Source organism: Coffea eugenioides, chromosome 7 (assembly GCF_003713205.1).
Source record: "Coffea eugenioides isolate CCC68of chromosome 7, Ceug_1.0, whole genome shotgun sequence".
Lineage (NCBI taxonomy): Eukaryota > Viridiplantae > Streptophyta > Magnoliopsida > Gentianales > Rubiaceae > Coffea > Coffea eugenioides.
In genome coordinates this window covers 12,420,168-12,432,418 of record NC_040041.1, presented here as the reverse complement: position 1 = coordinate 12,432,418, position 12,251 = coordinate 12,420,168, and the positions used below count along the sequence as shown (strand labels likewise).

At 33.8% G+C, this 12,251-nt stretch overlaps 1 protein-coding gene across 1 annotated transcript; it reads right to left on the bottom strand.

Moving 5' to 3' along the window:
- Positions 1 to 8,393: 8,393 nt before the first annotated feature.
- LOC113776927 lies at positions 8,394 to 9,669 on the bottom strand. The gene is made up of 2 exons (XM_027321980.1): positions 9,450 to 9,669; positions 8,394 to 9,340 (listed from the first exon to the last, which is right to left on the bottom strand). Exons 1-2 carry the CDS (start codon positions 9,667 to 9,669, stop codon positions 8,394 to 8,396), a joined length of 1,167 nt encoding a protein of 388 aa, XP_027177781.1.
- Positions 9,670 to 12,251: the final 2,582 nt, after the last annotated feature.

The window sequence follows — 12,251 nt, the reverse complement described above, 5'->3', positions numbered from 1 at the left end:
TCTAGAAGAAAAATCCTCCAAAATTTGAATAACAAGCTGCATAACCAGTTCCTTTCTCTCGGCCAAACAGAAATTTTTTCTCCAGCAAGTAACTAGCTTCTAAACAAGATTTTCTTCCAACAAACTCACTTTTCTTAGCTAAACCCAAAATGCAGCATGAGTAATCAAGTGTACTGGATGACTGAAAGGTTGTTACAGAAATTTTACCTCCCTTTCCTCCCAAATGACTGGACTTCGGCTCCTCAAAGATGCAGCCCAACCGATTTCCTCTAGTTTCTTTCCTCTCAATACAACTAGCCCAACCGATTTCCTCTAGTTTCTTTCCTCTCAATACAACTAATTCCACACCATAAATTGCAGAGCGTCACTCACCCTTAACCCTCTCTCTCTCTCGGATGTTTTAGAGTAAAGAAGGAAATGAACTGAGTCTACCTTCTCTCTCTCAGGTCTAACACAAATGAATGGCAAGTTGGTTTCTCTCGGTTTTAAGTCAAGAAAATGGTAGGTTGAAAGATTAAGGAACCAGAAAATGTTTTCTCTCTCACTCCCTCAGTCTGGAATTTGTTTTGCATGTCACGGGTCAAATAAGATGGTATACGCTTGGTTTAGTAGTTGGACAAATGTCCAACTCAAGCCAAGTGTCAAATGCATGAGCAAATGAAATTTTAAACTTTGCAATTTCACTCCATCTCACTATTACCTCACTAATTTCTTGTCTAATTTGTATTATATTACCATGAATGTGAATCATGCATGAATTTAGAATATTCTAATATACTTAAGTATAAGACAATCAATTAAACACTCCAAGTAGTCGATAATCCAACAAGATTGCACGTTCAAATTTTCCAGTGGTAGTGGATGCAATTAGGTTTAAAATTTCGAGCTCTAACCGTTTAGCTTTTGAGTACATATCTCATCGCAGACATAACTTTTCAACTATTTGGAAAGATTGTAATCTCTATAGTTTTCCATTTTCACCTTTCATTCTTTCCCTCTTTTATTAAATGTTCATGTTCTTCATGCTCTTGATTTAAGTGATATTTTGTTGCATTTTTGTGCACCTCTACAAGAGAAATCACTTTTAGTACCCATTTCTTCTTGGGTCCAATTGGGCTAGTGATATCTTTCAATGCCCAAATAATTTTCATCCTTAAATTAACATTTCCTTTCACATAACAATTATTTTTCATATGGCCGTATTGACAATAATAATTACACGTAACACCATGATTTCTAACATGAGAAGATGTTATAAAATAAAGACGATCATTTCTAAAAGTAGTAAAATTTTTGTTAACAATTGTATTCCTACACTTGTTTTTCTAAAACACCTTGTTTCTTCCTTTCAAGAAATTTACGAAGGTCATCTATTCTTTTTCTCAACAAAATTTGCTCCTTGATTTTTTTAATAAAACTTTGCTTTTTCATCTAACTTCTTTTTCAAATAATCTTTTTTGCATATAATTCAGCTTCATTTTTCTTGAAATTGTCATTCTCTTTTCTCAATATTTTGTTTTCTTGAAAAAGTTTGAAGTTCTCATTCAACAAAACATTTATTTTGATTTTCCTCCCCATTTTTAGTATAGGATTCCCTAAACCTATCTTGAAATTTAAGCATAAGGACTTCCATATCATCATCACTACTATCATTTTCATCATTAACCCAATTCAAAACACCATCATTTTGCTTTTTGATCATTTCTTATTTTCCTCTTGCTTTGGTGGAATTTCAAATTTGGTTATTATTTGGTCCACCTCTACTAAATCTTCTCTTATTGTTGAAGAGTTTTATAAGTTTGGATTAAAAATTATTTATAATTTTCATCAAACTCCATATCGTCACCATCAAATGAGAGTAAATCATTTTCTTCATGAGAAGTTTTGAGTGCATTGCTCCTTTGGACTCTAACTTTCTCTTCATCTTACACTTTTGATTTTAACTTCAACTCATAAAAGATTAGTGGATTGACAAGAGATTCAATAGATATGAAATTCAATTTTTTTGCTTTTTGTATGACTATAGCTTTGATTTCTCATTCCTTAGGTAAACCATTCAAAATATTTCTATTTCTTTCACCTAAAGAATATTCCTTATCAAACACTTTAAGATTTTTAATAATATCATTGAATCTACAATACAACTTTATCAATATTTTAATGCAACTCCATCTTAAAAGATTCAAATTTGGTACAATCAAAGATTTTTTTTTGTTCTCTAACATCATCACTACCTTCACAATTTCTTTCAATTTATTCTATATTTCTTTAGCTGACTTACAACCTTTAACTCAAGTAGATTCATTGGCATCTAAAGCATTGTACAAAATATTCATAGCCTTAGAATTCAAAGTAAGATTAGTCTTATCTTGAGCATTTAATTCATTTCTAATTTTGGGCCTAAATCCACCCAAATTCACATCTAAAATAGTAGTTTTATAAGGACATTTATTAACAACATACCGTAACTCAATATTAATAGATTGTAAAAATATATTCATGCATTCTTTCTAACTAACATAATTGACACCCTCTAAAAATTAAGCATTATTGGTTACCATATTTGCTCCTAAATCGATTGAATTGAATCTCAGCATATCAAATTCTAATGCTAATTGTAAGGCTCTAGTACAACCTAAGCGAGCGGTGAATTAGATTGATTAACAACTAAGCAAAATGAGACAAATTTTTACCCAATTTAAACTAGTCAAATTACCTAAATAATCACACACTTAAGCAAGTAGAAAGCAAAAGAGATAAAAACAATGAAATCACGCAAATGAGCAAAAGTAATAAATTAAAAAGAAATTAAACCAATTGAAATGGTACCCTTTATGGCAGCTCTATTCATTCCCAAGTTTCACCAAGTTTGGAGTTCAACCCACTAAGTGCTTCTTCAAATCTTGATGAAGCAAACCAACTTGTGCAAAGAAAAGCTCACCCGTTGCTCACACTAAGTTTTCCTACTTTAGTTGAGTCACAGAATTTTACAATTCGTCCTAATTAATCCTCTCTAAGTTACAATTGAATACTCACCTAAACAATGAAGAATACTTGAAACTTGAAACCTCACAAAGAACTACAAATGTACAAGAAAGGAATATTTTCTCACAAAATCACTCTGAGGAACTTGTATTCAATGCAGGCAAAAGTTGCTCTAATATTTCAGGCCTTGAAATATTTATAAAAGATGAAAATCTGGTCCAATAAAATCTCCAACGGTCAAAAAAAATCTAACTATTAAAAACTAACCATTAGAGTTGTTAGACGCCCGAATCAAATGCTCTGTATCCAAATCATGCATTCAACACCCAATCAGGATCCAAATAATAAAATCTCCAACGGTCAAAAAAATTCTAACTATTAAAAACTAACCATTGGAGTTGTTAGACGCCCGAATCAAATGCTCTGTATCCAAACCATGCATTCAACACCCAATCAGGATCCAAATATTTATTTTTTGACAGATGCATTCAAAAGAGATTAGCAGCTTTCCAAGTCTTGCATTTGATTTTCGAATGGCCGATCAAGAGAGTTGACTCGGATACTTCGTCCAATTTTATTTGCTTCAATATTCACACGACCAACCCTTTAGTATGCATCCAATGCTGTATTCGATGATAGGGAATATCTCCATTGTGGTGTTTCAGACGTCCGATCAAGTAATTATGCATCTGAAGCTGCTTCTAATGTTGAGCGACAATTTTCATTTTTTTTTGACTTTTCATTCTTTCTTTTTCCAAATATTTGAGCACCTGTTCTAGCAAAATTTTCATTAAAAACATTAGTCCAAATCATCATTTTGGCTTGTTAATCATTAAAACCAAGAAGTGATCGACTTAAGTCTTCAACTGTGATTACTCCTAAGTGTTGATGTCTTTCCTTTCTTATTCAATTTATTAACTTTATATTCAGTCCTAATCTAAATTATTTGTTCACTATTGAAGCTAAAATCGATGTATTCGTAAAGAACTAATTAGGAGCCAAGTGATTTTAACTTTTCCTTAAAATCTTGCACTAGAAAAAGGAAAAATACAAGTGGTACGACCGTATAAATAGAGTTTGAATTCCCTGAATTTGTAGATTGTACCTTGCCCTTCATTTCTTTAAGACTCAAAAAGAATGCTACTCTTTTAACTTTCCATGCTTAACAGATCGGTCTTCTGGACATATTCATTAGTAATTCTTTTCAACACCCATCCATTGTGTAATTTCAAACATGTGTCTATATTTTGCATGTAAAGTTTATTTTCTCAAACATTGAAGATGGGGCATCTCTCTTGTTTTATGGTACATATGTACAGTAGCCTACAGGCATCCCTAAATACTCGTATTGTTCTTCTCAGGTGTCCCTGAGTGCTTAAAATGAGGATGAAACAGCTTTCTTTTGTTGGGATACAAGACTAATAGGATTGGGATCAGTGTTTTAAAAGGCAAAAATTTTGGGCGGACATTTTATATCCATCCAAACGGGGCAAAAACTGCCCCATGAATTTTTATTTTTAAAATATTTTTAAAATATAAAAATACAAAAATATTATAATATATATACACACACACACTAACATCAAAAAATATTAGATAAAATAAAGAAAAATTATAATCTTATGTCCACATGAGAAAAATAAAACCTGTTTCTATGACTAATTAGTGTGACTAATGCTATGCTATCAGCAGAAACCCAACAAACCACTGTAAACTTCAACATTGCTTGCATAAAAGGTTTGATGTCATTTGGCAAACTAAAGTTCACAATTGCGAAACTGTTTTCTAGGGCACTGGCAAATGATCTTTATGAGTTTTGACTATCAGAGCATCTTTCCTCTATTTCTTTAGAGCATCCTCAATGTGAGGCATAAAGTTTTGATACTTTACCTCTACATCATTAAATTCGAAACTTACATCCATGTTCACCAAATTAAAATTGTAAGCTAACATAAGAAAAGTTTTCAGAAATTGCAAATTTAGCTTAAAGGTCTCAACTTCCTCAAGCAAGCAAAGAGAAAATCCAGCTTGGATGTTTTTCTGGAGCTTAAAATAATGGAAAAGTGTTAAAATTTTAAAGGTGCATGTTTTCTACGCGTTAAAGGAAAAATTTGTCCGAATGTCCATGTATTCATCTTGATCCTTGGGGCATATGCCTCATGACACTAAAGCCCCATTTGACTGCCAAGGACAATTCAAGAATGCCTCACCCCTTCAAAATACTGATTGGGATCTCACAAGTATAGTTTTCACCTAACAAGATTTGTAGCTAGCCGGTTTTGATATCCTTCTCTAATCAGCACTTTCAATAGCATGTTGGAAGCAAGAAAGCCTACACCATCGGCAAGGATATTAGAACAGTTTGCCATATTTGTGACTTGGTTTTCCTTTAACTATTCTACTTAGCTAGCTACCAAACCTGGATCCATACCCTACAATCCCCTATGTCTATAGAATATGTTGTTCAGAACTTTTTTGCCCTATGGATACCTAATTCTATGGTGTCAAGAACTTTTTAGCTTTCTATTCGTGTTTACCATGATATCAAGAACTCTTCTACTTTCCATTGGTGTTTACATAGTTTTTTTTGGTTTCTTATTCACTTTAGACCTTTTCTACATTTTTGTTAGTATGATGCAGTTTACAATGACATGGCCTTGGATTTTCTTTTAAAAAGATGAGTTTTTTCACTGATAAAAAGGAAATTCAATAATCTTCAGCAGTCCTGAGATACGTAGCACATGTGTTCTTTCTCTTTTCTTGATTACATTTAATCTATTTTTTTTGTCTTTTTCACTATCGATATAATCAGCCTACCACATATTTATTTGTACAATCATGTGTCAAACATATTTATATTGGTACCTCTTGTGCATTAGGCATCTAATATTCTGGTGCACAATTTGCTAATGAAGTAGCTATTTGACAATTTATCTTACTGATACATTTTGCAGGCTGTCTTACTTACTGCTTCATATTTACAAGTTCCTTTGCGATTGGAAGATTCTCAATCATATATTCATAACTATGCACCTTCCATTGAGGGGGTGTCATGTGATTCAACTTCAAATTTGTTAGTTTTGACAAATGCAAAGCCTATAGAGTTTCCTCTCCTTTTAGAAGGGTAAGACTCAACAAGAGCAGCTTATGTGATATTCTTACTCAATAAGGTTTGCTTCTATTTCGTTGTCTTGTATTCTAATTATATGCAAAGTAAAAAAGTGAATCAGCTCTAAATAACTTAGTGTGTAGGACATCATAATTATTTCTAATTCTAAAAGTATATATCACTTAGCAAACTGAGGTATTCTGAAATGTGAACTAAAACATTTCTTTCTTCTTTTGTATATACCATTTCAAAATATACATGCTGAGTTCCTAGTTATGGTATTGACTCTTTTCTAAATTAAATATATTTTGGCAAATATCTCTCCCTTAAAATTTCAAAAAAGAAAAAAAAATTGTAGTATTTTTGCCTATTCAATAAAATTATTCATTTACAAACTGAATAGTATCTTGTTTAACTAATGAAAGATACCATGACTGACAAATTGTTTTAAGAATATGAATGAATGCTATTCCTGATTATTGTGTTGGAAGGTGCTCGTGTACTTATAGCCAAAAGGTTAATTATGGTGTGGATTGAACATTGATCAAGAGATTGAAGAGAAAAAGTGGGGATGGATTTATTTCACATTTTCTTTTTCTAGAGTATTTTTATCATAGTTATTAAACTCGGCTCGAAGAGTATTTTTATCATAGTTATTAAACTCGGCTCGAAGAGGAGACCGGTAAAGGAGGTGGGTCAACGGGTCACTGGTTCAACCAGTGGGTGAGTGGTTGAACCAGTGGATCACTAAATATATTTAAATATTATGTCTTATAATTTTTTATATAGGATATATGATATAAATTGTAATAAACAAGGTCATAACGAATATTCATTTAATTTAATTTGCAATAGAATATTTAATTCATATAAGAATCAGCAAAACATAAATTTAATTAGTAATCCACCAAACTTCAAGTGTAAAATTTTATATGTTTAGTGTAATTATCTAGGTAACTTACGAATTTTAAGTGCAAAAAATTATTAAAAATAATATTTGTCTTTAAAATAAATTATGTAATATGTTATTTTTGAAATCTATTTTATAATTTATAGAATTTAGGGGTCATAAGTTTTTGTTAAAAGATTTCAAATAAATTTGTTTTGGAGAAATAAAAAAAATAAAGATAAAATTGACAAAACGTTCATATAGTATAAGAATGGCAATTAACTAACATGTGGCAAAGTGGTCTGGTGGTGAGCATGTCATAACCCTACCCAAAGGTCTTGGATTTGAATCCAAGCAAAGGTTTGGAAAAAATTTTTTCCTCAAAACCGATTTGTTCACAAAATCGGCCGGGTTCACGGTTTAATCTGGTTGAACCGCCGGGCCGTTGAAAAGTCAACGGATCATTTGCAGAAACGATCTAATTAGCGAAGCGAACCGGCCCAGTTCAATGGCCGGTTGCCGGGTTGACCGGTCGAACCACTGGGTCGGGCCAGGTTTAATAACTATGATTTTTATGCTTATATCTTATAATGAATTTGGTTTATGAAAATTGTTTACACTTTTGCATTTTGTTTGCCTTCTAACTCCAGAACTGTCATTTCTAGGGATAAAGCCCTTTTAATTAATTAAATACTAAAAGTACCATATATCATAAAATTGGTGAAAGTGTTTATTTTTCTTTGATAAGTTTGTTGATGCAGTTTGCTTTTAGAAGTTTGTCCGCTTAAGTTGATAACACACTTCCTTATTATTTTCCTATTATGCAGGTAACCCTGACTATGTTCTTGTTCTATGTGTAGGACTTATAGCAACTTTTGAGTTATATTGGCATCAAGAGTTTAGGACCACGCCATGTTTTAGTCAATCTGAAAAAACTTTTAAAAATCATTCCTTCCCTGGAGTATATAGATACATGTGCAAGCCTACATTAGTGTTTTGGTTTATGCAAATCAAAGATTTGTATTCTTAGTTAGGTACCCAATTTTTCGACAGAGCACCTTACAATGGATTGTAATCAATTATTTGGTAGAGAATTGCAGAATATGCATGATAGAAATTCTTATTTGTTTACTTTTTCCAGCTTGTGTGATATAGGTCTTTGATCTTCCTAGGATCATGCAATTCTTTTTTTTTTTTTAAGTTAAAATGGAGGGTCTAAGTTTACGCCCTTCATTTTAAATTCATGCATTATTATTAAGTAGACACTATTAGCCATAATATCATAAATTCAATTTATACTTTTCTAATTACTTTTTATTTTGTTCAAGTTACTTGTGACATTTTATTTAGTTAAATTTTCTAGCCTTAGTAGACCGTACAAAATAAAAGTGGTACAACTTTTTAGCTAAGCTAAAGCAGCTTTCTACGAAAATTAGGGAAACCTAACCTATCCATGGTAATCTCCCCACGGACAGTAACCGGCAAAGCACGAAAGTCATCAAAAACACCATCTTGCTCCGTATTTGCACCCAAGTTAGCTAGATAATCAGCGGACTTGTTCGCCTCTTTACAACAATGGGTTATCTCATGGAAATGCTGCTTGACACTGAGCAATTCATCCACCACCCGTTGCAGCCTCCAAGGGCAACCATGTGTCCCTTGCAATATCTGCACCAAGACAAATGAGTCGGACTCGACATGCAACTCTTGGAAGCCTCGAGCAACACATAGCCGCACCCCAAAGAGCATGGCCTTGAGCTCCGCGTGTAAACTGGTCAAGGACCCAAAAAAACAGGAATAACCGACGATGAATCTTCCTTCCCAATCACGCACAACTCCCCCACCCCCACTCACACTCGGGTTCCCCCTAGCACAGCCATCCGAATTCAACTTAAATCCTGTCCTAGGAACCGACCATGAGATCGGCAAAATGGAAACCCTTCTTTTCAGACCAACCAATGAAGCGTGAAGAACATCCCAAGAGACAAAACAACATGCTATCTCCGGAAAACTACAATGAAGTAAATCACACAGCTGTTGAAATACCTGGTCTGCCACCTCCGTCCACCCCACCTTCCTTCCATAAAAAATTCCCTTGTTTCTCACCTTCCATAACTCCCAGCAAACAAGCATAGGTAACATATGATAAACAAACTTGAGGTACACGTTGTGCCCTTTGCGCAACCACCACCGTAACACCATGTGTCTCAGCATGGAAACCATTGTCCAATCTCCTAGGCCAACCTCAAATCTACTCCAAACTGCCTTATTCAAATCCCTTGTAAAAAATGTGATTAACCTCCTCCTCTGCCGGTTCAGAACAACAATGACACTTAGACGGACCCTGTACCCCAAATCTACGCAACAGGTCCATTAACGAAATACGCAATCGTAGCAACCATAGCATGAAGAATGAGATTTTGATAGGACACCCCTTTAGCCACACGTGCGAAACTACCCAAGAACAATTAGAAGCCTGCGAAACAAGCGAGTAAGCCGAAGAGACCGTTAACGAGCCGTCCTGCGTCAAAGCCCACACCATCCTATCAGAACTACGAGCGGATGGAGGAGGGACCTTCACCACTTGCCGAACCAACTCAGGCCCAAGAACCTGATTAAGGAGCCACCTATTCCATTGTGCCTGAGAGACAAAATCTGCTACCACATGTTCATGAAAAATGTCCATCTGCTGACATATAGCCCCAGTTTCCACCAATTGTCATGCCAAAAATCCATCGATCCCTCACTGAGGACCCAGCAAATATGCTCCTCTTCCAATTGTTGGACCGAACATAACCTCCTCCAAGTGTAAGAAAGCGAAGAACCCTTTTCTGACAAACAGGGGTGCACCCCGCTACTATATTTGGCTGCTAAAAATCCAGCCCATAGGGATCTCCTTTGCCGAAAATTCCACCAAAGCTTAATGGAAAAAGCGTCATAGTATTGCTTCCTATATTTCCACAAGAAAGGGAAAAGGAATATCACAAGATTTTCACAAACTAATTTGAACATCGACATAGTTATCAAGGTTGTATTGAGTTTCTAAATCTGTGAAATAAGAGAATAGAACAGAAGATTTTAACATTCATGTGCAATGGTGCACATGAGATTTGTTTTTATTCATAATACAATTGAGAATGTTTAAGTCCATTCTATTGACAACATTTTTTTGATAATGTTGTTTCTTATTTTTGCAACCATTGGAATGGCTTAAAAAATCACTAGTTTACAAGCATGTTTATGCATTCATCTTTTTTTGGGAAATGCATGCAATTTAGAAACGTTATGCATTTCCTCTACTATTTCCTCCCCTTCTCAATAACAGCAGCAAGTTAGATTTTATTTCCGTATTTTAGAGGTATATCATTAAAGGAAGGATTTGATGCTATCATTTTGAGAAAGTTTTAAATATTATGTTTCATGTTAAAAGGATTTGATGCTGGCATTTTAAGAAAGTTTTTAATATTATGCTTAATGTTGATACTGCAAACCCATTTTCCATCATTAATCTTCAAGTAGTTGAGCTGATTTTTCCAGTAAATATTCAAATTTATACCATCTCGAACCTTTTAAATTGTAGTACATACTGATTTGACGGTATAGTTGCTCGTTTGGGAATGAAGTGAATAATTTTTTCAACTTTGCATGTATACTAAGAGAAATTTGAATTGTCTTCTCAGGATCCTCCTTGCTGAAAACCTAAGAAATGATGTCCTTTTTATATAGGGAATTCTCTAATAGCTCATAGACATTCTATACGGTACATGTCAAAGGCTTCTTGAGTTTATACTTCCATTAGCAGGATCTCAAATCCATCTATCAGTCCTAAAATTAATATTCGTACCATTTTTTGCTATCTTCCATAGCCCTATGTTCAGTTGATTCTTTGCTCTCACCATGTTTTCATCCACATCTAGGATATGTACTTCTGGGATTTACAATCCAATAAATTGGTTTTCTTAATGTATTTAACCTTCAGAAAACTACTTACCAGCTAGCTAAGATGACTAAAAATCTGTAGCATTGTTTTGCAAGCCTATGTCCTTAAATACCAATTCTCGACCATTAGCATCAATAACCTTTCTCAAAATCAACCAATACATTTTTCATAATCGCCAATGTCTCACCAAAGCTAGCCAATCTCCTCCTGATATATTTGCATAGGCTGCTAGACAGCTAGAAGCATGACATTCTGTAAGAGGACACAACCATAACTGAAGCAACACAAATTTTCCTTTTGGGTGTGTTCAACTCATATGAAGACAACTTGGCATATTTTTAAACATTAGGCTAGATTGATACAGAACTTTTTGCTATAATATTTAACCAAAACTGAATATTAGTTTCTTGCACTACATTCATAATTTGAGATAAATAATGATAGTCAGTTAGAAATTTTATGAACTACCATAAATATAATCACCAAAATACAAAATAATTAATGGTTCAGAATATGGTTGACCTCTTATATTTCGCTAGTTAATTTGCAAGACTTTAAGGAAGCAATTCAGAATTCAGATTTTGTGTCATCAGTTATAAAATTTTATCTCAATTGTCTGGTTTAATCTTTGTCAACTTTAGTAGCACCCAAACAATCTTTCATCATAAATTTACGTCTAATCCCATGTCACTTTCAATCGTTGTAATTCCAACAGATGTTTTGTTAATGCGACCATTAGAAAAGTTTCAAAAAATCGTGGTCATCTAAGTCTAGTTAGGGAAGCCCATTTATCATCAAGACAGTTGGTAAGGAATTTTCTTGTATCATTTTTTTTAAGTCAATCGACACTTATTTACAACTACTATTAAAGGGTGCAAGTTCAACTAGGCCATCGAGAATCTAGAGGGTACTAAACCACGTTCGAACTAGATAGGTTCATATGTACTCACTGACTCTAAATCCTAAAAATGCCACATGAGTGGCAAGTATAAGAGGCAAGGATCAAACCCCTAGTCTCTCACTCACAATGCATTTAATGGCCATGATTGAAAACTTCAATAACAAACCAAAGAACTGATTCTCTAGTCTCCAACTTCTCTCTACATCTTCTCATCTTCTCAGAAAACCTTTTTCTTTGGGGATCTCATTTTATTATGTTTTTCAATAAAGTCTCTTCTAAATTTTCTTAGCTAGAGTCCTTTATTTCTCCTAGGGGTTCTTAGTGAGAATTTTCGGTTTCTCCTAAAACTTTCTAGTGAGAATTTTATGCTTTTATCCTTATTTTATTGTTTGATCCGAATTTATTTCAGATCTGGAATTTTTTTTAG